Below are 27,972 nucleotides of genomic sequence, written 5' to 3' on the forward strand. Positions count from 1 at the left end.
AAACTAAAACAGTATTATTAGTTATATAATTTTAATTACTATAGTTTAAGTAGCGAATATTATTTTTATTTAGTTTTATTACAAATTGTAGTTACATATATAAATTTGTAAATATACATATTAACTTATAAGAACTGTTCTTAGAAGGTTTAAAAAAATAAATTTCTGAATGTATATGTAAGTTATTCTACACTTATAAAGCTAGAAACTCTTTCTACATTATGCAATTCTAACAATTATGTATATTAGGGTCGGTTAACTGCAACCCGCGATTGTACTTTTTGACTAAAAACATACATTTTAGAGAAATTACAAAAATACTTTTGTGGTAAAAATTTACAATTTGGCTCAATTTTAATAACTCTTTTAATGCATATTTTATCACAATTTTGGTTATAAATTGAATTCTTATGTTGGTAACCACATCTATTTTAATTACTGCTGCCCACGGAAGAATTTTTTTGTTATACATTTTCAGTTACTGCGTATTGCTAGAAATTTTCTTTATTTTCTACAATAGCTTCTAACATGGTCAAAAAAACATGCGAATCAATATCAACGTGTAAAATTAAAACTTAAATTCTCGTAGGAGCTTATAATATCCGTACACAATTTTGTTTTACATTGGCCAGTTATAAGAAAATAAATAGTCGGAGTATCACTATTTGGGAATTTTTACTAAAAATATCAAGAATTTATTTATATGTTTTCCCAAACTATGCTCTAACTACCTTTTTTCTTTGAAAGTTTACTTAAGTAATTACAAAAATAAAACGTAAAAAATAAATTATTTTCATTATATAAACAAAACTGATACTTTTGTGATAAAACGTTTTATTAGAATTATTTAAAAATCATTAAAATGCCTTTTTAAACTATGAGAAAAATGTTGTCGTAGTTTATTGGTAGTTTTTTTTTCGACCGTTGATTTTTAAATACATCAAATTCGATCTAACCTAAAACAATTCAAATCCCCTCGCGCTAACTGGCATGACTTTAGTTTTAAACGGTTTTTTTTTTGATTTGAAGCTTTAATCACGCTAGAAACTTGTTTTTATGACAGCCTATTAAAAAAGTTGCTTTTTTTTTCAGTTGCTAGTCCACAGTGGCCATCTATCTAGAATAGTTGGCGTAGTCTAGTACTAAAAGTAATACTAATCTAACTCGTTATTTTATTTTTAAAAAACTCGATGTATTAGGTTGTATAGTGCTTTATTGCTTTTCTTTAATTTACTTTAGGTAAGAAACGGACAATCTCAAACTAACAATTGAATTGGTAGCTTAGTTTTTTTTTAACATTGTCGAAACATAAAAAAGAGTTTTTAAATAATTTCAACTACAATTTCTTCAGTTTTGAAATTTATAACTTTTTTTTTTTAGAATTACATAAAGTATTGATTAATAGAATTACATTTGATTTTAATTAATCAATATGGTCCTTGAGCAGAATGTTTTCTTCTGTTCAAGTATTTTATTATCTCATTTAATTCCAATTAAGTTTGTTAAATCATTTAAAATTAAAAAAAAAGAACAATTTTTTCCAGTACATTTATAATTACAATAATACGTAAACAAACTTAAAGTTATATAGCTTAATAATTTTTGTAAATTAAAGTGTAAATAACTAATCAAAGAATAAGTATATCTCAAACTATTATAAAACGGCATAACTAAGTAAAGAGTAGGTATTACGAAAGTATTTTTGTTTACATAACTTTAGTTCTTGATAAATTTTTTTTTTTCAATTTATCTTGCTTATTATGATTATAAAGCTCATAATTTTTCAGAACTACATAATAAAAGTTAAAACAAACAATTGTTAAATCAAAAAAAATCTAACGGTAAACTATATATTAAACTCGTACACAACTATTATTGTATGCATTTGGTTCCCTTATTCAACTAATACTTCTTACTTTTGCATAAGTAGAAAAGGGAATATTATAAACAAGTTTTATAAATGCTTGATTCACTACTATTCATATTCCGACAACTCAAGTTCTTTAAAAAATGTTTAAGGGTCCACAACTGAAAGAGTACTACATATTTTAATATTTTGCCAAACTATACCCATTTTTAAAAATATCGCTAAAGTTAGTTTTAAAACATAATAATTTTTAGTCTTTCAAAAAAGACTCTTTTAATCTTTATTTTTTGTTTTTTTTTATTATCATTCTCTAGTTAATTAGACATACAACGATTTCTTCTAAACACTAATTACTTTTTGACTTGAGGCTCTTTAAAGATTTTCAAAAGAATTTGAATGTCCAAATTTAAAACTTTATGTGACCATAAATGCTTTAGACTTTACAAGAGAAGTTAAGTTTCTGATTCTTTAATACTGAATCTTAAATTAATCCAATTAAACCAGCCCAAAATCTATGAAAGCTAGAATATGTTTCGTTTAAATATTGTAAAAATTTTCAGATAAAACTTCAAGACTATTTTTATTCATAAGAATAGCATTTGTTGATTTTTTGTTGTCGTGATGAAAAGATTTTTAATATTTTTAGATTTTTATGTATAACTTGAAAAATAATTTTCTTCTGTAACTTTTTTATAAAGAACGAATTTTTAACATAGGTATTACTTATAATTAATGCAATATACCAAAAAATAAAAGCTTCAGATTTTAGAAGTAGTAATACTAGATTTCTTAGTAGAGTATTATGTTTTTTAATAATTGTTAAAAACATAAAAGTTTTACTGAGTTATTGTTTTTTTTTCAAATTTTTTGAAGAAGTCAGCTTAATGTAAGTTTTTAATGAGGTTTCCAGTAAACTTGACATTATTTTAAATATAATGAAAAATAAATGTTCTTAATTTGAAACAATACTACAATAGAAAAAATCTGTCTCTTAAATATTTTAAATAATTGAATTCTTAAAAATTTAAAATTAGTGACTGGATTGTGCTGCCCTCTAATGACAAAGTATAGTTTATTTATACATTTTTAAATAACCAGTGTTTTATTTACTTAAATTATAAGAACAGTTTTATAACACAAAAAGTATACATAACTATATAACAATTTTATCTAAAAAAATTTAACTAATAAAAATCAACAACAATTAATTAAGCTTTTTAAGATTAAAAGAAAAACAGTTATCGATTACTTTTTGTTAACATCTCTGTAGTTTTTTAATTATCAAGTTTAGACTATATTGGCAAAAAAACATATTTACGGTTGTTCAATGTTTTATAACTACAATGGTAAAATAAAATATGCTTTTAAAAAGTCTATTGTGTAGTAAAAGTAAGTTTAGCAATTTTTTTTTATTAATATTAATATCCTAAAATAAAACATATATAAAAGAACTTAAGACTTAGTAACATTAATAAATATTAATTCCAAAATTTATATATTAATCTATACTAAATTATAAAGTTAAAGTTAAAAATTCTTTTAAATTTATTTAATCTAAAAGTAACTGTTGTAATGACATTCTGTCAAATCAAAACAAAAACAGTAAGTATATGTTTAAATAAATAGTTGAATTACTTATAAGCTGTATTGTATTTTTAAAATCATAAAATACAAAAAAAAAATTTCAAAACGAAAGTACTTAAATAAAATATAATTGACATTATAATAAAAAGATCAAAGTTATAAGAATTTATTTAGTTGTTCTAACAATGTGATAAGTATATTGATTTTACTTTTACGTGCTGGTTGTAGAATTTATAACCAATTGATGTAGTTTATCTAGTGGAAGTATACAATTTACTTAGAAATTAATGAATAACAAGATTGAAACATGAATTTTGTATTAAAATAAGTCCTAGACAAGACGTTAAAAAGTATCCGTGGTCGGCGAGTCGACAACCGAAAGGTTCTTTGTAAAACAAGTTCTAGAACAAAAAATTTTATGCGTTTTTCTATAAAGTATTTTTCTTTGAAAGAAAAGCAAACCAAAATATTTAAAAACTGTATATAATCCTTTGAAATATTTTGTAAAATTTAAGTTTTACATTAGAAATTATCTTAATTTTGTACATAATCTTTCTATTTAAAACTTTCAAAAATTTAGCTTTAGCCATTATGAAACTATACATTTTATTGTTTGTTTTAAACTGCAAGTTAATATATTTATTTGTGAACTAAGCATTTTCAAAAACACAAGAGTTTAGTTTTAAAAGAATGGTTTAAAACCAAGTCAACGAATTACTTATGTCCTCTATAACATTTAACCAAATAATATTTATAAATCAAATACCAAGGAAATTATGTTAAAGCTCTAAAAACAAAAAATTTTTTAACTTTAAATAAAAAGTACGGTTGTTTCTTTAAGGCTGTAAAAAAACTTTTCATTGTTTTTTAAATAAAAACACTAATATCAATAACCTAAAATACCGAATAAAAACTAGTGAAGACTTTGTAGAAGTTATGAAGCAAAGGTTTATATTTAATTGTTAAAGTTAACTATTTTAATTGACTGGCACAGCAGGGAAACCTACAGGATGGAATTACTTAATTGTTTGCAACATAGTGAAATTAGACGATAAAAAAAAGCAAGCTGTTAAATAGCAAACTCATTTAGGTCTTATTTAGATATAACGAAATATTATTTAATTAAAAAGAACTAAAATTGATAAAATGTGCCTGAAATAAAACTGTTTTAACAGTAGCTGTAAAAACTTTGCTTGTTTAACGTTTAATTCAACTTAATATTCTAATAAGATATAACAAAAGAAAATTGCCACAATAATTAAAGAAAAGCGATTCTTAAAAATCTGAGCGTAGATACCATATTTCAATTTTCTGAAAACTAGCCATACAATTACTTGAGTATCCAAATTTAAGTTTAAACAAACATGCTTTAAATATTTAGAGACTTTTAGTTAATAGACTGTGGTAACTCTGACTTTTAGAGGATGTTTTGCACGATTTTAAGTTGCAGTAAAGAAGAAACAAGTCGCATACCGGAGATTTATTCTATTGGCCGTCTTGTACGCTGACTATAGTTTGCCGATTTTGTTTTTAATCCTAAGTCTTTTTGCTTTTATGTTTTTATTGCAGCTAAATGTTAAAAAATATAAAAGCTTTAAAAGTTTTGTGCTACGGACAAAAAAAAAGAACACAATAGACACACTTTAAATGTTACTTTTACATCTAAACCATAACTTCAAAAATAATGAGTAAAGTGTAAATCTAGCGGATTAGAATGTTATAGTTTTTTTTTAGTTCAGATCCTTTGCGAATTAAGATAAAAAAATAAAAGTTTTTAAAACAGCTAGATTTAATTCAAGTTGTATTTCGATTCTGCTTTGAAAAAAAAAAGATAATATAGAAAAACGAATTATTAAAATAATTTTGCTCTGGACTGGAGAGTGTGGTCTTAGCATTTATTTAGTTAAGTATCATTTTAGCTACATAAACAATATCCAAGATAAGAAAACAGTTTATTTAAACAGATGTGTGTTCGATACTTGCAATTTATCTTTATTTAACCACTTCTAAATTAGTTCGTTTAGATTTAAAGTAATCATGTATAATATAAATCTAAAACAATTCAACAGTATTAAGTCGTACAATTTAATGTGGTAATGCCTTATGAAGTAAGTATTTTCTTAAGTACGTTGTATAAAACATTTTTTATAATAGATTTCGTTTAGTAAGCATACAATTTCTTTGTGAACACAACAATAGGTTTACGTTCATCTAAAAATACTATAGTTAAGAGAAAATGATATTAAAAGTCCCCTGATATTAAAACTCCTAGTGTTACAAACAACTTTATTAAAATCTAACTGCTTTGAATATGACATCATAATAAAAATTGACAATTTATAAAAAATTAATGACACTTCCTTCCTTTCAACCAGCCTTTCATCTGAGACACCAGGTATGAGATAATAATATACTAAAATCTTATTAAATTTATTTCTATTATATCTGTATTAGACTACATTATATATGTTTTATGTGATAACTAGTTTAAAGTAAAGTTAATTGAATTTAAAGTTTAAGTATCTTTAACTGGTAAGTTATTGACTTTAATAATATTTTTTTTAAATTTTTATTATAATTGTAGTTTACTGTGAAAGAAAAAGGATTGTTTTTGATTTCCCATTTCTTATATTCATTTCAAATGGTAACTAGTAAGTTTTTTTGTACATGTGTTGACCACTGGGTTTTGATCTTGCTATGTCAATCAGCTGTCATTAAAGTTAAAGGCACATTTTAACTTTATTTATACTATTTTTAATGTAACACTAATGTAAAAAACTTGAAAAATATTAATTTTCAATGTTAAAAAGCAATGTAGCATTTTGTAAAAGAGAAAGGAATAATAAAATGATTATTTTTACTTAAGTAATTTAGTTTATTAAGAATAAACTAAATTTTGACTTTCTTATTAGTATAATGTGTTTTACACAGTTAGTAGAAATTTTAGCAGTGACACCTTATCTTTTGGCATGTATACAGTAATAAATATTAATTCCTAAAATTTTACTTAATTTCATTATAAATTTCATAAATTTTATGTATATACTCTTCCCTATAACTTTAAAATTTTGTTGAGTAGATACTGTTAAATACTTACTGTCACTTGTTAATCTTAAGGGGCACCAATACTCTGTATAATCAGTTAAGTTTTATTATTGAAATGATGTAACTGTTTTTAAATCTAGGTACAGTATGTTAATATTAACTTTTAAGATTATCTTAAAAGTATCTTAGGTATAACAGATTTAAGTTTTCAGACCTTTATTAGAGGTGCAAATTAAAAAGCAAAAAAAAAACTATTTTGTATTGATTTTTAACGAGCATAAAGTTAATTTTATAGGTAAATTTATAAATTTTTCAAAAAACACAAAACTTTAATGTCAATTATTTTCCTTATCTTAAAAGCTATCTAAAATTTTTATTTTATTTTAGAGAACGCACCTTTGTCTTTAATTAAAAAAAAATAAATTTGTTTCGGGGTTTGAATTATTTCATTGGGTCCCTCCAAAAATAAAGTTTTTTTTTTCTTTCATTATTATTGCCTTAGAACCAAAAACATTTTTTTTAATCTTTTTTTTTTACTTAATTTGCATGTTATTTAAACTCTTAAATGTTTATTTTATAAATAATGTTAATATCTTTTACGATTTGCCCCCAAAGCAAAATGATGTATATTACACTATCATTTGCGTTGGAAAAAAAAATTATGAGAATGTGAATTACAACAAATTTAATTAAACTAAAATAATTTAATTAAATTTGTTGTAATTCACATTCTCATAATTTTTTTTTTCTTTTATCAATTTTTTATCTAGGAAATGGCCAAGGAAAATAATAGTGTAATATACATCATTTTGCTTTTGGGGCCAAATTGTAAAAGATATTAACATTATTTATAAAATAAACATTTAAGAGTTTAAATAACATGCAAATTAAGTAAAAAAAAAATTTTTGGGTTCTAAAGCAATAATAATGAAAAAATAACCTTTATTTTTGGAGGGACGCCATAAAATAATTCAAACCCCAAACCAATTTTTTTTTTAAATTAAAGACAAAGGTGCATTCTCTAAAATAAAAAAAAAAATTTAGATAGCTTTTAAGATAAGGAAAATAATTGACATTAAAGTTTTATGTTTTTTGAAAAATTAATGAATTTGCCTATAAAATTAACTTTATGCTCAATGATTTTTAATGGTAATAATCACCAGTCTCATACTGTACCCTTTGCAATAATAAACAACTTCTAAATTATTGAACAACTTAATATTAGTTCTTCTTAATATATGTTTATACTTTTAATTTGTATACAGGGTGGCCATTTGACTGGCAAAAACCCAAATTTTAAAAGGTTAGATATAAACCTGAACTTCTATTAAAAAACCTGGAGTTTTAGAAGCATAGGAAAAGAGAAATATTGATAAATTTTTTTCAGTATTTGATCTAAGTTTAAGTTAAGTTCTTGTTATCAATGGTGAACTTCCAAGTCGAGTACTTCATAATTATATTATGAATTAGGGGGGTCCTACAGTTTTTTTCTAAAATTAATTGGCTCTTATTTAAAAGGTGTATACCAAAATTTACTTTTTATTAAACTAAAAAAAAAATCAATAAACTTTAAATATAATAAGTTAAAAAAAAATTCTAATACAACTGTATGAAGTCAAAAATTTTCAAGGGCAATTTTAATGGAATTTTGAAAAAATTATCCAAAATCTATATCCTCCATTTTAATGGTCATTTAATTCAAATTTTCAGAAAATCTACTTTTCAATGTTACAAATAATTTGTAGGAAGCAGATTTAAAAAAATAGCAATAGAAAAAATTTATGACAATAATTTAATAAATTTGTTTTTATGAAATGTTTCTTTTACAAAAATAAAAATCTATTATGTACAAGTTTTTTAAAATTTATTATAGATTATTCTTTAATTTAAAAACAATTGCTCAACAACTGAAGAAGATGATTTTTAGTGTATTTGTAAATTTTTGCCCTATCTAACTTTGATCGCTTATATTTCATAAGTTAATCAAATTTTAACAGGCGCTGAAACGCAAGAAGTAGCTTGTCTAGTTATGTAAAAAATAACTCAAAACTTGTTTCAAAAAAAAAAAATGTTTTAACTCCCCTATGCCCTTAAACAGTAATCTTAATAAGTAAATCTCATTTTATCTAAATTATTTCTTTCCTTAAGATATGCAATTTTAAATTACTTTTACCTAGATACTTTCAGTTAGTTGTAAACTTAAGAAAAGTAAGATATTTTGAATTTTTATCAAAATATGATTTGACTATTTTCATTTTAGAGTCATCTAATAACTTTCTAATGTTTTTAAGATTTAAATGAGGACATAAAACTTATCAATAGATAAGTATATTTTGTATTTCACTGCTGGCACTACTTAATTTGACTATTAATTATCAGTCAAATCAATAGTCTTTAAAGCAAATACTCATATTGTAAATAACTGTCAATTTCAGCTCTGTAAATTATTATATTTTTAAAGGCATAGATGGAAAATATTATGTTAACTAATAATTTAGCTTAAACATATAATATTTCATATAAATGTTTTTTTTTTTTTACTTATGATTATGTCTACTTACTCTATACTGATTAGTCTAATTTGTTAGATATTCTAGAACTTTTTATACATTTCCATTGTTTTATTATTACTAACTTGATCAACTGTGAGATAAGTTGCTTAGAATTCATATTGATATAGGTTTTTAATGAAAAATTATTTTAGTGTTTTTATTTAGTCCAGGGTTTCCAAACATTTTTTTCAAAAACCCTTTTCAAAGAAAGTAAAAAAGCTATAGCCCCCCTCAAACCCAGAATATCTAGTGTAAGTTTCAAAACTACAAAAATAAACACTTTAAGACTTTTTTTTGTTCTTCATCATCAACTCTAAAATATCTAATGTTTTAAGTTTCAAATTATGACCTCATAGCCCCCTGTGGCCGCTTTGCTGCTCATGGCCCCCTATGGGAAACACTGGTTTAGTCCTTATGTTAAAACTAAATGAACTCACTTACATTGTACTCTTATATCTTAAACTAAGTTGAATTCAAAATTCTAAAGTGGTGCTTCATTAAAATACGTCTAACATTTTAAGCAAGTGTTTTAAAATTTTCCCACTCTAATCTTAGTAACGAATTTGGTGTAAAGTCTTTATATTTTTTTTTTTTTTCGTCAATAAATCATAAATAATTTTCTATTTAAAACTAAGTTTTATAAATTTAGTTTTAATCTTGCTAAGAAAATCTCATTAAAATTTGAGGTACTACAGGATTATCACACACTCAGGTTTGAAATTTTTGAATACCTCAGATAACTACTTTAAACTTTTTTCAAAAACTAGACTGTTTAGGCCAATTTTTTATAATAAACTTGTAATATTTTTTTTTATCTCAGTCCAATTTTTTTCTACATCTTGATTAAGGTTTAGCTGTTTCAATTTTTATATTTTATAAACAATTTTGTTCAAAAACTAGATTTTTAACTGTTTTGAAAAAAATATTCAAATATAACTAAAAGGATAAAAAAAACTTAAGTTGACTTGTGACAGATACATTTTGTAGTTGCTTGGGATAGTTATTTACTCATAGTAGCAAACCTAACAATCAAATATTTGATTAACTGTAGATAAATATGTTATTTTATAATGAAATTGACATTAAAAGTTATGTCATTATTTTTATAAAATAAACCATTACATATTTACTATACCTTATAATTAGAGGCTAAAAATCTATGTTTAAAGCCTAATATGTTTAGTCTAAAATATACTTTGTTTTAAACAAGCGTTATAAATACAGTCTTATGGTATAAAATATTTTGTTTTTGTTTTAATGGTTTGTTCTTTCCATAGGGAACCTATTGAGGTCACCAGCTTCGATCAATTATGTCTTAAAATTTACTTTGAATTTTGTTAAGTGGTAAAAGATAAAAGTTAAAGTTTACAAAATGAAATGTACTTGTAAAGATCAAGGTGGACCTCTCCTATACCCTTGTAGTCTACCCTTTCCTACAAAATAATCAAAACCTATGAACTTCACCTTACAACCAACAACAGCATTATATACTATTCACGACCGGTTTGGTCCCTTTTAGGACTCATATATTTTAGGCATAGTTGCAAGAACCACACTCTTAAGACATAAAAAGTGGGCTTACATAAGTTGTTTTGAATGTTGTTGGTGATGTGGTTTAGCTCATTCTATATTATTGATGGTGAAAAAATCTTGACTTTATTGATGATACCCTAAATAAATACTGGTTACTAAAAACTAGTAATGATTTTTATAAAAATTAGACTGAGAAACTTTAAAATTAAGTATTACTTAAAAGCTGTTGGATTTAGTTTTTAATAAAATATTAAAATTTTCCATAAATATCTGAAAGGTTTTATGTTTTTGAATATTTCGAGCATTAAATGTTAATGTTCAATATTTAAATTAATTAAAAACTATATTTATTTTTTATTTTAATAGACATGCAACTTAAAAAGTAGATACAGTTTTGTATTTAAGTTTAATTTAGAAAAATAAAAAAAGGGTGTGACTGAATAAAAAAAGGGTGTGATACAAAGAAACATAAGTTAATCACTATAAAGGCTTGTAGCAATAATTTGAGATACGTTACCATTCTGTATAAAAAAAGTAAACTATGGTTAAAAACAAAATAAAAATGTATTGAATGTTTTATTTTAAGCGTGTACACTGGTAAACTAAACATGTCAGAATTTTGGGAAAGACAACGTAAAACTCATGACATAAAATAGTTTTATATAAGTTCAATAACATAATTATACACATTCTAATGTTTTCGTAGATAAAGTGAAATACTTAATTTAGAAAGTTTTTTTAGTCAGACTGTGTTAAATAGACATTAATTGTAGAAAATTATGAGTGACAGAATAATATGCTTGACTAGTTTTCATTAACTAAACCCAGTTTTTATTTATCAGGTTAAAAATTACTAAATCATGTTTAAAGTAAAAGAGGAAAACCTTTGTTTGGAAGAGACAAACAGCAGTGTGACATCAATTTCAACTTCAGTTCATGTCCCCCAACCTATAAAAGACAAAGCACATTATGTGCATAACAGAATATTTGTTGGTGGTTTTCCAAAATCCACTTTAAACAAAGATTTGGTAGCTGTGTTTCAGTCTTATGGTGAAGTAATTGAAGCTAATGTAATCATATCCAATGATGGTAGTAAAGTTTATGGTTTTGTGACATTTCATCCACAACATGCAAACGTTGTTGATATTATTTTGCACCAGTATGCACATGGGAAAGTTTTTTATTTAAGAGACAAACCTTTACTTATCAGTAAAGCAGCATTCAAACCAAAAAAGCTAAACTCTATGTTAACGCCACAACCTGTTAGGAAAGTAGAGCAAAAAGTAATGAAACCTTGTAGTTACATAGAACCTGTTTATGTCAATTTTCCTACATATTATAACAGTCTTGAATTTCAACGTGGATGTAACTTCAATGGTCATTTGTTATGCCATAGAAGTGATAGTGCTAACTATGCAATCACTCCAAATAAGGCTGCTAACAGTTTTGTTACCTACAATGATTCGTCTGCATTTCCATGTCAAATGCCTAGCTTGGTTTCTATTCCAAGTAAAAGCTGTTTAGTTACAGTTAGATCCCCATATCATGGTTTCACAATTCCAAGTTCAAATCAAAACAATTAGACTGGATAATATGTTAGCTTCAACATTGCTGTGTTTTAATGATTGTTTTAAAGTTAATGAAGCTGTTTTTTTAATGAAGATTATTGTTTATCATGAGAGTTCATAAATATTTTTAAGGTTTTTATATTTTCAACATAAATTTTCAACAAACTAAAGTTTCAGCTTTTTTTTCAAGTTAGCCCTTTCATTTTCAGTTTCTAGATAATTTCTCATTCTTTGTAAACTTCAACAGTTTTTGAACTTCATTAAGCATTTAATCTCTTATTAGCAACTTTTTCTTTAAAAATTCGTTTTTTTTCTATTATTTTTAGTTAAACAATGTTTTTTTTCAATCATATAAATTTTTATACATATCTTTTTAACTAAGTAAATTTTAAATGTTAGTATCAAAAATAGCTTTATATAAGATAATAAGAATTTTTTAGCCTTAATCAGCCTATTAGATTTTTTTAAGTTTAGGATATATAGATAAGTATTTTAAGCTTTAATCAATAATTTTCAACAAGTTCGAAAAATTGTATTCGTTAGAAAATATTTCTTTTTGTTTCTTTTCAATCACGCAACTTGATTATTTGAAGTCTACCATGACTGTTTTCTTTCAATTAAAATTTCATTATAACATTTCTTTCAATTAAAATTTCATTAACATTTCTTTCAATATTTTAGATAAAAAATTATTAATTTAACATGATGGCGAGTGCAAGTCTAGCTTCTCATGGACACACTGAGAAAATCTTGAAAGGTTTCAAACTGTGAGTGTTCTAAATATTACTAATATGTTGAATTAATGAGTCATTCGATAAAACAGTAGCACAACCATACAATTATATGTTATCAAATAATTTTTTAAGTTGTATAATTTGTTTTAATTCAGAAATTGGATGAATTTAAAAGATGCTTCTAGTGGAAAGTTGCTTTGGGAAAACACGGAAGATTTTTCCATGAATGGTAGAATCCACGAAGGTAGCTTTTATTATTTTATTTTTTTAATAATTAAACAAATTTTCATATAGCTATGTATAAATTATACGGTGAAAATTATAAAAAGGACAAGTTTCGTATTTTTAATTTCAAATATACTTACAAATATTTATCTTTAATTTGATCGTTAACAGCAAAAGTACCAAAAAAGATTTTAAAATGCAAGGCTGTTTCCCGAGAAATTAATTTTTCATCTGTTGAACTAATGGAAAAGTTTCGCCTGGAACAAAGGGTTTTGTTTAAAGGAAAATGTCTAGAAGGTTAACAATTTTTTTATTACAATGAAAAAATCTTCTTTTGTAAACATGCAACATGTTACTCTAAATTCTTTATATTATAGAACAGTTTTAAACCTTAGTTTAGTCAGGTCTAAGTATAAATTAGTTTTTTTATCTAAGCACAATCGTTAAATTAGTTAAAGAATCGATTTTTCACAAAATTTAATAGTATTTATTCATTTCAATTAGAAAATTTAAAGAATGAAATGTTTTATTATGCATAATACAGCTTACTAAAAATAAATTGTAAACTTTATAAAATGAAATATAGTTAAAAGGTATATGTTACATCTTTATATAAATATTCTTTTACTCAAGTTTTTTACCCTTGTTCATAATAAGTATCAAATTTATTGAGCCTAACAGAATGGTACTTCGATTTCGGCTTTGTCATCCCCGATTCACAGAACACCTGGCAATCTCTAATCGAAGCTGCGCCTGCCAGCCAGATGATTCCTGCTAAAGTTCTAAGGTAGTTTGTTTAACTATTTTTCAATGGTTAATTGTAATTAAGTGCCAAAATATGTTTATCATCCGTTTCGATAAATAAAAGCTTACTGTTCCAAAATTGTCTGACCTAGTAAAAAAGATTAAATAACGACTACAAAATAGTCCTGTAGAATACGTACTCTATTGATTTTTTAATAGTTTATAATTATATCTGTTATTTAGTGGAAACATTGTTATTGAGACGAACTTTTTCGACGGAGATCTTCTTGTGAGCCAGTCTTCAGTTCGAATATTCTACGTGTAACTACTCAAATTGATTCAAACATCACACCTCCACATAAAGCTGCCCGATTAATTTGCACATTCTTTAAATCCACGTTTCACTTCATATATCAAGTTTAATCAAAATCGTCACTTGTTATCTTCAATGATCTTTTAATTACTGTGCTTTTGTTTTGAGTTAAATTTACACGGATTATTTAGTATATTTACAATAGTTGGACATCAACAAAGTGCTTGAATCTTATAAAATGTTTTCACGCAGTTAAAACAAATTTTTGCATATTAATAGTTTATTGAAGAGGGTGTTATATAATAATTGATGTATCTTCGTTGTTTTTTTTTTTGTAATTTTAAATAGTATTTGTTGCATGTTGGTTGATTCTAATGTTCAATATAGTATTTCAAATCAAATAAATATATATTTTAAATTGTCTTTCTTGTTTACACTAAATAAAGTAAGAAATTATATTTTACAAAAAGTTTTTAGTAAACTAGGCCTAGTGAATATAATGTAACAGTCCTAAAAAATTTTAAAGACTATTTCAGTGATTTATATTAAACTACAACAATTTGACTAATATTCGGATTAAGTTTAATTATTTAAGTAACTTAAGTATAATAAGTCTAAATCTTAGTTATGTAGAAAAATATGGAAGGTTAAGTTTAAAACCATATTGCATCTGTGGTTTCTTACCAGTAATATACTTGATAGAAAACTACAGTTAACTTGAGCTAGTTATAACTTCAAAGAGTGACATCCCTGCTTCACTTATTAAGTTTTATTCAGAGATATGTTAAGTGTCGATAAAATTAAAAAAAATTATAATTTAATGCTAGAATCTATTTATATAAACAAATATAGCAAAGAAAGCAGCAAACAATAGTTTGCTTTAAAAGTTAAGAAGATAGCAAGCTTATTATAAAAATTTAATTTGTTTTAAAATCTAATTAGAGTTTTATAATACTTAATCAGAAAGTTGTAGACGAAAAATTTAAATCTGAAGGCATTTGTTTACTTACTATTTTTATTAGTGATGGTTAAACGTGTAAAATGCTTAAACTTTAGCTGTAAAAAGATATATAGTGGAAAATACCAATTTAGACACACATAAAATAACCGAGCTTGTATTACCAAAGAGTTTTTCGTGTTTGATAGTCTAAACTCTTGAAGTTTAGCAAATAGATACCACTTCATAAAGTAGCATTTAAAAAAAAAAGTTCTTTTATTTTTATATATAGATCACTTAACACTTTGAAAAAAAAAAAAGGTTCTTTTAACAAAATAAACAAAAATTCTAATTAGTTTGACTTCACTTTTTCACTATTAAAAAATAATATTTAAAACAAAGAAGTAAACAAAACAAGTAGCTCAACGGGTTAATGTTAGTAATCTTATTAATTATAAAATTGGTATATGGCCCGATCTTATTTTAAATTTACGTTCCGACCGGATCTTGGTTAAAAAACTTAATATTTAGTTTAAGTTTCAAAACTATCATCTAATACTCCCAATATCTTTGCTTTTTCTTTATCATGATCTCTAATAGTATCCAGTGTAATTTTCAAAACTTCCCCTTAGATATGTCTAGTACCTTTTTTATTTATTTTTTCATCTAGCATCCCGTGCAGACCACTGCTGTAGAATTTTCTAAGCAATATAATTACTAACACGAAGGAGCTAAAACTAGTAAAGTAAGTTCAGTGATCTTACGGGTCCATGACATTAATACCGGCGGATCTAGATCTAAAAAGGCATTTTCAGGCTGGACACTGGATCCGGTAGATCACTAGTTAATATAATTTTTTTTTGAGTTTAATTAGTACTTCGCATCTTTTCATTAGATAAATCCAGGAGTTGACCTGACATTTTGGTTACTGCTAATAATATTATGTAACAATTTAAAAGAATATTATAATTTATACTATACTTTAATATTATTTATTAATATTTTATTATTATTTAATAATATTATACTTTATATACTTTAACAATTTAAAAGTTTATGTATATAGTAAGAAGAAGTATATAATTTAAAATAAACATTTTTCGATTTGATTTAGTTGGTTAGTTTTTAATTAAATGTTTTCTTTTATGTTAATTCTACAGTTTTGTTTTCAGTTCTAGATAAACTTCACGCCATGCAGATAGCTATATCTTATTGAAATTTTATCAATTCACACTAAGTTGTAAATTTATAACTGATAATGATAACCGAAAGTTAAACTTATTATGAATAAATAAATGTAAACTCAAATGACTAAACGCATACATATAAGGCAGTTCTACTCTAATTTATGAAAAAATCATAAATATTGAAGGTTAAATTTGAAAACATATTGCGCCGGAGTTTTCTAAAAACTTAAAAAATTCAATTTTCCGAAAAAACTATATTAAAAGAGTGACACGCCTTTTTTGAATTTAAAGTTCTACTTAATTAAATATTTTCTAAAGTTGGGAAAAGTAATAAAAATCAAAATTTATTTATATAAATCAAATATAGCAAAGACTTATGGTAGCAAACTAATGTTAACTGTAAAAAGTTGAGTACAAATAACAAGAACGCTTAAATATTTCAGCAGATTTTTATCATTTTTAGAAAATTCAAATTATTAAAAATTCTAATTAGAGTTTCACAATATTTCATCAGAAAATTTCAGAAAAATATCGAGAAGTTAAGTTATATAACAACTATTTGCATAAAATAGATTCTTCACTTTAATGATTTAAGGTAACGTAAGATGACAGAGTTAGTTTGTATTCTAGGGTTGACTCACAGCTACGCTAGTTTGAAGATTTTTGCAAAACGCATGGTATTTTTTTTAAATAAACATTATACATATAGACATTGTACACGCTTCTGGTTTTAGAGGGAAGTTACATGACGTTTTGTACATAATTGACCATGAGACTTAACTGCGGTCAGGTAAAAAACCACAATCTCACACCAAAGCACAACTAAAAAGTACACAGGCTCCACTGGTCTTTCAAGACGAGATACAGCCAGCACAAACTCAGTATCAGTCTAAAAAATCCACTCAAACTACGTTGTCGGCATATAAAAAGAGATATAAACTTCAGTAGCTTCTTATTGTCTATCACGTACCCCCTCTCCAAAATTAGAAGCGTGTACAATGTGCAGCTTGGAGAGAATAGCCATTGCAGAATCCTTCAGAAAATATAATTATATCAAAGATCAGAGCTTGTTGCCTTCTGCCCTCATTTCAAACCGTCATGTTTTTAATTTTTGTTTTTGTTTTGGACTTTGTCTTATTCAAGATGTGCTTGTGTTCTATAATTTTGTGTTTTTTGTTAATTTTTAAGTTTCTGTATTAGTTTAATTTTGTTACGAATGCTTAAAATTAATTGGGTTTTATCCTTGCACTTAAAAATACTAATAAATGATATTATCATTTGTCATTACTAATTACTAATAGTTATAATTATACCTGTATATATAGAGTGCTTTAGATCATTGTTTTTTTATTTGTACCTGTAGATCTGCACTTGAGCAGTGAAACTAGATGTAATCAGTAAACAAAAGTGAACAACTGTATTGTTAATTGTCGTAAAAAAGACATTTGTAGTAGTTAAAAAGTCATAAAATCCACCATTTTAAACTTTTACTTGTTTGCATAATAGTATATATATTTAAAGTTTGTTTTTTGACCAACAAAAAGGCTCTGAAATTAATTTATGATTATTCAAAATTATATGCACAAATGTCAAAGTTTTGATTTGTTTCATTAAATTTTAGTACAGCATTTAAAATTTGTTTAGTAATTTTTTTTGTCATTTAATTTTCCTTTTTTGTTAAGCGTAATAAACTGAAGTGCTTTTAAAATTTTTCCTTAAAACACTAAAACTCTGATGTTACTTTTTTCACAGTTTGTTTAATGACGTTTTCTTCTATATACTTACACATTTTAAGGAATAACTGTTTCACTTTTACAAAATTATGAATCATTTTTACCTCTTTCGTTTTTTATATATTTTTTACAGGAATTTATATAATTAATTAAGTGTTTTTGACTTATTTAGATCTTTTTATATGCATGTGGATAAAAACAAAGTTTCTTCTATAGTTCTAAATACAAATATCAACAAAGATACTTCAAAAGACGGTTAAAACAAAGAACCAAACAAAGTGAAATTGTTGGAAAGAAAAGATAGTTTGAAAACATTAACCGAATCTAAATTGATCTTAGTTTAATTTCCACAGAAAACCAACATCTGTTTGTCACTTTTTGTAAAAAGACAGCGACAAACTATGCTAAAATTTTTGGGGAAATTGTTTATACAGGTTTTAAATTAATTTAAATTTGATTTTTGAGTCATTAAGAAATTTAAAACCTGTTTACTGATACAATATCTTTTAAAGCCATATATCAGTAGTCTTATATAAACCTTCTACGGTTTCTACAATTTGAACGCAAATAGCAATTGCAAAAAAATAATAAAACAGAATTCAAACAAGCATGTATTAAGAAGAATTAGTTTTATTTATTTGTTTTTTTTTAAGCATTTACTCATTTTTTCTATTAAAATGCAATAATGACAGTTTTAAGTACTTTGGAATATCAAATATTCAACTTATTTTAAAATATTTCAGATTATAGTATTGTTAAAAATTATTTAGATTATTCAAACAAATGTTATAATAATTCCTGTTTAGTTTGTTTCAGTACATCATTAGACAAATGATTACACTTTTTGTAACAAACAAAAAATCTTTTTGATTAAAATAATTACTATGAAATTGTGGTGCTTAGAAATAAAGTTAAATATTATACATAGTTTAGTAAAACCTTAGTATGTTCTTTAATCTGTACGATAAAATAAAACCTATCAAACACCGTTAACATTTTTGTTAGAATTAAAAGTATTTTTATATATCAAAGTATTTTTTAAATATTACTTAAAAGCTTGTTGTTGCATTATGTCAAGTCTGTTGTCCTAACTTATCACCTAAAAAACTATTAAAACATAAAAAATCATCAAATATTTAGTATTGTAGAAAAGAAGAAACTGACGGAAAATAATTTCATTATATCTCTGAAAACTAATAAAATTGTGTTACTTAAACATCTGGAGAAGAAAAACTTTGAAAATTAAAAGAAGTGCGTCAGTGTTCACAATGTGGCTACATATTATAAGACAGCTAACATTTAAAACTTTACTGAACTTGTTAAGCAGCTTTTTACCGCATCGAGCGTTGTTTCACAACAGTTTGTGAAAACTATAATTTTTAGAGCTGGATTTCAACCAGATTGTGAAAGTTCGCGCAAGTTCTGAACTGCGCGTGGCAGAGCTGGCAGTGTTGAATGTTGCTAGCGAGTGGTTGAGCTGCGAATACAAGGAGAGGAGTCGGTACGCTATAAATATTTTACTCAAAACTTCTTTTTTTTTCTGATCATGCTTTGAAAGCTGTTTTGAGCTAAAATCTGTGTTTAAATAAAAATTACAAGTGCGTTATTAGATATTAAGAGAATTTATCCGAAGTAAGGAAAAATAATTAAGAAGCCTAGTTCTTCATTTATGCATAGGTTCTATAATCAAAATAAGTTTAAAACAGTTGTCACTGGTTTTTACTTTACTAAAACTAAAATAAAAATACAAAGTAGCGTTAAAGAAGGAAACTGCAAAAAGTTTAAAGTCGTAGAAGACATTGCCATCATGGGAAAACGAAGGTACAAAAATAAGGCGACTTTTTGCAAAGGAAAGGTCTACATGTTTGGCGGCTTTGATAGTAATGAGAATTTTCTGGTGTCCTTCGGCAAAAACACATTGGTCACTGAGAAACTGGAAATCGTGTCGAATGCATTCAAACACAGACGTTATTTTTGCGCGTGTGCATTCATGCATGGAGCGTTTTTAATCGGAGAATACGACGGCGAGAGAAACTACCTGGATTCCTGCGCCAAGTTTGATACCGAAGACGAAAAATTTAAATGAGTTTCGATTTGATTAACGTTTAAAAGTCAGCTACCGTCGAAGCTTACGACTATGCAGCCGACAGGTGGCACTATTTGCCAAGTGTAAATGAAAAAGGCGAATCATAAATTAGTGGTTAAGAGGAATATATTATTTGTGGTTAGAGATACTTGGAAAAGAATTAATGAAGTTTTTGATTCTACTTTTAACAAGTTGGTTTATCTGAATAAAAAAACTAATTAATCGAGCTAAAAAATCAGCATAATTGATAGAATGTTTTCTATCGGAGGTAAATTCGTTGTATTTTGTACTAGAACTGCAAAAGTTTTCTGTTACGGTGTGGAGAGGGATGAAATTTCTGAAGAACTATTTGAAATTTCAAAAAATATCAAATGTTTTGATTGAATAATTGTACCCAGTTGTAACTTTTAACGCTTTTAAAGTAACTATTGTACAAAAAAAAATTTTCTCTAAGATTGTAAACAAAAAATTTTTTTTTTGCTTTTGGTCACTGTTTCTGAATTGATTTATTTTATATAATTAAATAAGTTTAGTAATGTATGTACAGAATATATTTTAAGCACTGATAAGTTTTTTGAGCGAAACACTGTTTGCGTAGTAAAATTTAGAAAAAAAATAAACAGTAATAATTATATGTTAAGTTTATTAGATATAACAGAAAAAATGTATTTACTTTAAACTTTTAGTTTATATCGTTAACCAGTGAAATTAAAAAACTTGTACATCTTAATTCTTATCATAAACTTCTACAGCATTTGTGTTTGCAAAAATTTAAGTTTTCTTTTAATAGATAAGATTTGACCCTGTGTCATAAAAACACTGTGGTTGATTAAACAACTATAAAACAAACTAGGCCTAATTTATAACAAATTTAAAGTTTGATTTTACTTATTTTTAAATCGTTTAACTAATGTTAGTCTAAACTATTGATCTACTAGATATGTTTTTCAAAACAAAATGCGACCGGGTTATGATCCGTTTAATTTAAAGTTTTTAGAAGTATTTATTTTAAATTATACTTTTAAACAATAAACTTCACCGCACGATCAACACGTTGTTGATCGTGCGGTGAAATTCATTGTTTATATTCGATGGCATAAAACATCTCAACTTGTTGACGATGGCCGAAATAAATACAGGCTAAAAAATTATACTTAGTAATTAGTTTTTCACTTGTTTAAACTTTAATGAGAGAGAATAATTTTCTAGTCGATGTGTCTGATTAACTAGATAAAAGTTTTCAAAGTGGACTAGACATACTAAAAAATTGAATCTTGGAAGGCAGAGTAGTTTAGGAATACTTTTTTTTCAAATTTAAATGCAAAGCTATATTGAAACAGTTATTTAAAAGTATTATTGGGTACGAAATGATCTTACTAATCATATTTGTTACAAAAAAGATCAATGCTAGTTGCCTTGCACAAGTTTGTTTTCAAAATTAAAACTACGAAAACGTTTGCCTAACGTGTCAGCTCACGGGGTTTCTTTGCAGATCCAAGCATACTTTCCAGCTAATAACTAATTTGTGTAATAAATTTGATTTAAATAAGCCATTTCTTGTTTATAAACATCTAAATTGTAGTCCTTTTGCAACATTATCATTTTAAGCTGTTGCAGAAAGAATTAAAAAACTCTTCAATGTTTTATACTTTGAAAGTATCATTAAGTATGTTCTTTCTCGAGTAGTTTTTACTTGTTGTGATCAAAAAATTTTATCATCATTCATTTGAAATCAGAAAGAAAAGTTAACATTAAGAGAAAATAAACACTTTATTTTATCTGTAAACAACTCGCGATAAAAATAATGAATATTTATTTATTAGCAGATTAATTTAAACCTATAGCACTGGTGAGCTTAAAAAAAATTGGGTTAAATTTAAAGTTGTTTGAACAAATGTTGCTTTTGATAATATAGGATAGATTCGTAGGTTGTTTATTTATTTAAAAGATTAGTTTAATTTTTTTTCTATAACAAACCATAAGTAAAAATTTGTTTACACTTCTTACCAATTCAGTAAAAAAAGTTTTTAACGATTTAAAAAGACATACTTAAAAAATTTTTAAACGAAGAGCTTTAATAAAAGAATGCCTAGATGTTTGATTACAAAATAGTACACTTTTCACTTCAATTGTGATCAAAATTAAATTGTTGTTTGGAAAAGTTAAATCCTTTATTTTGAATGTCAATAAACTTTATTTCAAAACTAGCAACTATTTTACAAATGAAATTTTGGGAAGAAAACATGATACTGTCAAATAATATACGGTAAACTATATAAAACTTTACAAAGAAAAACAGTATACTCAATAAAAGATAGGAAGTACTTTTAAATTTATCAGAATAAAAGTTAAATTTAACACATTTCTCTTATGCAAAATAAAAGAAGGTAAGACGAGGTAAATATTTTTTTCTTTAAAGAAGTTAATTTAAGATAAAATATTTTTAATATTTAAATAATTAATGAAATTGATAAGTCAAAGTTTATAACTGGTTAAAAATTCTTTATTACAAAAGCACATGATTAGAATAATTAATACTGGACATAGTTGATGGTATTGTAGTAGAAGAATTATTTTAAGTTTTTATGCAAAAAAAAAATTAATTAAAATACTTTCAATTTTATGACAAATTTGAATTGTCCTTTACAAAATTTAATTGAAAATATTTAGCCTAGAAATATTTTTCTTAAGTGATAACGATTTTTAACGTAGCACCAAATCAAGAAGTTAGATAGATATGACATAAATCAAATAAATGACAATAAGAGATAAAAAAATTTGATGTCATTGAAAATTATCCTTTATATCTAAGTATTCAGAAAGTATGAAATTAAGTTTTTTGGGTTTTAAAATACTAGAAATTTTTAAACACTTATTGAAACTATTGTTTAAAAGAGAAGGGCAGTTTCTTACATATATACAATTTTCACTATAATTCTATTAACCTTTTATATAAAAACATTTTTACGACACTACTACTAAAACTCATACAAGAACTAACCTTTAAAGTTAAGCTACACTAAAATGAAACAGTTATCCGTACAATTAATCACATAACGTAAAATTGTTGTTTTAAACCTTGCAAATAGGATGGTTTAGTGGTATACCATCAAATCCACTCGACTTTTTTTTATTTTATTCTATATATATTTTTTTATCTATTTTTTATAATCACTGTTACCCCTAACCCTCGATCGGTAAGCGGTTCTCGAATTTGACTGGGTAGATTTTGATCGTGTCCCAGTTTAGTAGATGAAGCAGGAAAACTCTGATTTTGACTTTTATATAAAAAAGTAAATATTTCTGTTTTGCTGTATTTCTTTCATTTCTTATTGTTGACAATAACATAAATATTTTACTAAGTTGAAAACATTTAATCAAAAACGCAACAAAAAATTGGTATCTCAGGTATGTTTCAAAGAGTATCAAATTATAAGTATATATAGGTTCAGTTGTTTTATCTAATCACTTTTTTAGCTGGTCATAAAATTGCAGCAATACTTAGTTTATATAATTAATTACGTTTTAAAATGCTTAATCATTTACATACCATAAAATTGTTTTTTTTTTGTAAACTTTTGTAAAATACAAATTAAGTGTACTTTTTAGTTTATTATTACCATTAATTACATTTTTACTACGTTTGTATACTAAATAAAAAATGGATGTATCTGAAAATGCTGAAGTAATTGTTCTATAACCGTTTTCTACAAAAAAATAAATTCTGATGAAAGTGCCAGTTGCAGATGACTAATTTATTGAGTAATTAGGTTTAACATGTATATTTTTTTGAAAGAAACTTTTGTTTTAGAAAGTAAGAGATCTTTTGTAACTTTCTTTTTTTCACATTTATAACCATTAGCAGTTTAAAATACTTCAAATTCTGAAATTATATGCAGTTGGAAGAAAATAAATTTTTATCAAGAGAGGAGTCTAACAATTGAAAACTATAAGTCTCATCAACAGCTTTAGAAAAGCGTGCTGTATAAGCCACATTATTTAAATGAAACATTTTTATTAAGTTTAACATTCTATAAAAAACTTTTTTCTTACGTTTATCCTATCTTAGTGTAATTACAAGTAGTTTCGTCCAGCTTATGACAATAATATTGTATTGTTTTAAGACTTTGTTCAAAGCTTGCTTCTTCTTGTTTGAAGTTAACTGAACAAGTACAAGTTTCTTATTTGTTCCGTTTAATAAGTAGTCAGAAAAAAAGGTGTTATTGGTGTAGTCTTAGAACATCGGTTTATAATATGGTCTTCACATTTATTTAAAATAATGTTAGTATTAGTACTAACCATTAAATTGTATTAGTACTAACAATATTAAAAACGTCATTGAATTAAATGTTTTTATACCAGATAATCATTATTAAATACACTACAGAACAAAAAAGTAATAATTTTATACTGAACTACATTTGTTAAGTCATTAAAAATATCAGATGTAGATAACATTTTTAGGGTTGCCACCTTAAGCCTGAATAACCAAAAACTAGCCTAAAACGAAATTAAAAGTAACATTTAAACCAAAAACTGAAATTTTTTTTTACAGAAAATCAAGCTTGAATACTCTAAAAAACAAACTACTTACAAAATATTCCACATTAGTGATCGTCGCCTATTTTGAAACATTTAGTTAGAAATATTATAATTTTTTTAACATAGTTTAATTTTAAAATGAAATACTATAACTTAAATTTTTTCAAAATTCACAAACTATGAAGAAAATCATCTGATCTAATTTAACTGTGTACAAAAAAACAAACAAATTTATACAGGGTTGCCAAATGTTTTTGGTAAGTTTTCAAAATTACATGTTTTAGGGTCTATTTATAGTTTAAAATAATTTTTAAGGTGAAAAACTGTGTTAAATAGTATAAAGATATCTTAAGATTTTTTAAATGTGTTTTTTAATATTTTTTTTCTACGATGACAGAAAAAAATTATCTACACGATAGATTTTTTGTGTCAAATCGAAATTTTACTACTTAATATGTAAAAGTTATTTAAATTCTATGTTTTTTTAGTGATTTTTGTTTAAAAATTATCAAATTCTTGGTTTTTTCAAGGTTTTTTTTAGCCTATATTGTCAAATTTCAGGAATCAGGTTTTATGGCAACCCTGTTTATACTGACAAAACTTGTATTGTTAACTGATATAATTCTACTACTGTTTCAGCTTTTATTACAGTACCCTCTTGCTTATTTACGCACACTGTGTCCACAGAAAAAATGCGTAAAGATGCGAGAGATCGTAAAGATACGAGAGGTACCAAATGTACTTACTATAATGGCTGTTTTTTGATATTTGTTTACTTTATTTATAAAAATGAAAATAAAACTATACATACATAAAAAAAAAAGATTTAAATATATAAAAAATAAGAGTATTTGTAGAAAAATTTTACTAATTTTATTAATAGGTAGATTTTACCTTTATCTTTGTGTGACTTACTTGATACTTTACATTTGTATTCTATTTTACTTAGCAAATTCAATTGGTGTTGGCAAGAGTGTTGTATTATGTATTTGTGTTTTAAACTCTCATTATTTCATTATACTTTCATTATTCAACACAGTCATATTTCTTTCAGAATTTTTATTTAATCTCTTATTGTTTACAAAATTTCTTATATATTTAGGTATAACTAAATGTTTATCAATTAGTCAAGGAACATAAGTTTACCAAGTCTAAAGATGTAGAGTGGTGAGTTAGCATTTAAAAATACATTTTAAATCAAAAATATACAATCAACCTAATTCGTGCGCTATTAATAAATATTACAATTTTTATTTTTTGAATTTTTTAGAATTCTAAAATGCGTAACTAAACGAGAGTGCGTAACGTCATGAATGCGTAAAGATCCGAGAGGTTACTGTAAATACTATTCACAAAGCTAATCTCTTAATAGAACAATTAATAAAAATAAACATATCTAAATTTTATTATATTAATTATTAATAACTGTATTATTACAATATTTACTTTTTTATCGAATTCTGTACTTCATGTCAGCCTTACTAAGGCAAACTTTTTATGAAATCATTTTCAAAAACTGGACCTTGCTATTAGACCAGGTTTACACAAAATGCGAGATATAGCCGACCGAGGAGATTTTAGCTATAAAGTACAAAACTTAGTAAAGGAGAAAAAAAAGTAAATGTGGAACCAATTAGTAAGAGGCGATATTTAATACAAGGGATCAGTCGTTTTTTAAACTTCTGCCAAGTGGGCTGTCATGAGAAATTGAGTTTGGAAAACCCTGTTTTGGGGAGGTGTCAGAAAAGCACAGCGTCACTTTAGAACGGGGTGACACTTTAGCACGGAGTGACACTTTAGCACAGAGTGACACTTTAGCACAGAGTGACACTTTAGCACGGCGTCACTTTAGCACAGAGTGACACTTTAGCACGGAGTGACGTTTTTGCACGTAATAATTTAAATTTTTTTATAATGTTTGTTTAAATAATGCTTAATTATCTAAAATAATTAAGTTAACAACAAATAATTGAGAAAATTAGTTCTAACACTTTTAAAAATATCCTCTTAAATAAAAATTAAAAATAAAGTTATTACTATAGGCTTAAAATGAAATAAGAAAGTTTTTAATCTTTATATTTCTCACTTTTTATTTGAAACTTACGCTTAAAATTTAGTCTTATTAGAATTAGTGAAAGCATTTGAAAAAGTTTTAATAATCTTAGAGATTGTATTTATTGCTAGCTTTACTAAAATAGTTTTATGTCGAAAACTTTAGTGTCAAAATATTTTCATCTAAAATTAAATATTAAACAAGTTAATAAAGTTTTTAAATTTACTTTTGTCACAGTTTTAAGTAAAGCTTAAACTTGTAACTCATTTAAAGCCTTCGTTTTTATATTTTTAAACAATACAGTACCTTATGTGATTTAAGCAAAAAAAAAAAGCAAAATAATATCAGTGCTAAAGTGACGCTGTGCTAAAGTGACGCCGTGCTAAAGTGACACTCTGTGCTTAAGTGACGCCGTGCTAAAGTGTCACACCGTGCTAACTTGTCACACCGTGCTAAAGTGCCACTACGTGCTAAAGTGTCACTCCGTGCTAAAGTGTCACTCTGTGCTAAAGTGTCACTCCGTGCTAAAGTGTCACACCGTGCTAAATTGTCACACCGTGCTAAAGTGTCACTCCGTGCTAAAGTGTCACTCCGTGCTAAAAGTTCACTCTGTGCTAAAGTGTCACCCGTGCTTTTCTGACCCGTTCCCCCTGTTTTAGACTCTTGAGGTTTTAAATTTCTTTAACCTTAAAGTATTTTAAAGCAGTTTTAGTCGAAAATAAGTTATATTGCATTCTTATTATTTTTTAAAAATCTTTTACACTTACAATACCAAAAACTCTGTTCAAAAATTTTTTTTTATAAAATTATATCTACTTTCTCAAAAACTAAACAAAAGTTCAGCAACATTTGCATCATTGAAATTTAGATTATAAAATGTTTATTTTTTTATTAGACTTATTATTATTTTGTGTATATAAAAATACTGATATCAGTAACTAATTAGTTTGATGCAAGGACCAAAAAAAAACTCTTTTTTTTCGCTCAATTTTTTAAACTTAAGATAGTAAAATTTTCAACATTAGTTAACATTATACCAATACTCAGGGTTGCCACAGATCAAACTGAGAAAAACTTCCTGACTTTTTCCTAAAGTTTTCCTGACTTTTCTAAATCAAACTCTTAATTTGAACCAACTCTAAAATACATAATCTAACACTTGAAAGTATATAAAGCTTTCAATCTAATTTTAATACAGGTTAAAACAACAGTATTTTTCAGAATTCAATCATCAAACTTCCATTATATCACTAAAACCATCTGTGTATG

General features: G+C 25.3%; 1 protein-coding gene across 1 annotated transcript; it reads left to right on the forward strand.

The window, feature by feature from the left end:
- Positions 1 to 5,806: 5,806 nt before the first annotated feature.
- Positions 5,807 to 14,583, forward strand: LOC145840131 (retinal rod rhodopsin-sensitive cGMP 3',5'-cyclic phosphodiesterase subunit delta-like). Its single transcript, XM_082947269.1, has 6 exons — positions 5,807 to 5,846; positions 12,831 to 12,916; positions 13,039 to 13,127; positions 13,280 to 13,405; positions 13,790 to 13,895; positions 14,096 to 14,583. The coding sequence occupies exons 2-6, from the start codon at positions 12,852 to 12,854 to the stop codon at positions 14,175 to 14,177; spliced, it is 468 nt and encodes a 155-aa protein (XP_082803395.1). The 5' UTR covers positions 5,807 to 5,846; positions 12,831 to 12,851; the 3' UTR covers positions 14,178 to 14,583.
- The last annotated feature ends 13,389 nt before the right edge of the window (positions 14,584 to 27,972 follow it).

Source organism: Thalia democratica, chromosome 7, assembly GCF_965202585.1.
Source record: "Thalia democratica chromosome 7, ktThaDemo2.hap1.1, whole genome shotgun sequence".
Classification (NCBI taxonomy): domain Eukaryota; kingdom Metazoa; phylum Chordata; class Thaliacea; order Salpida; family Salpidae; genus Thalia; species Thalia democratica.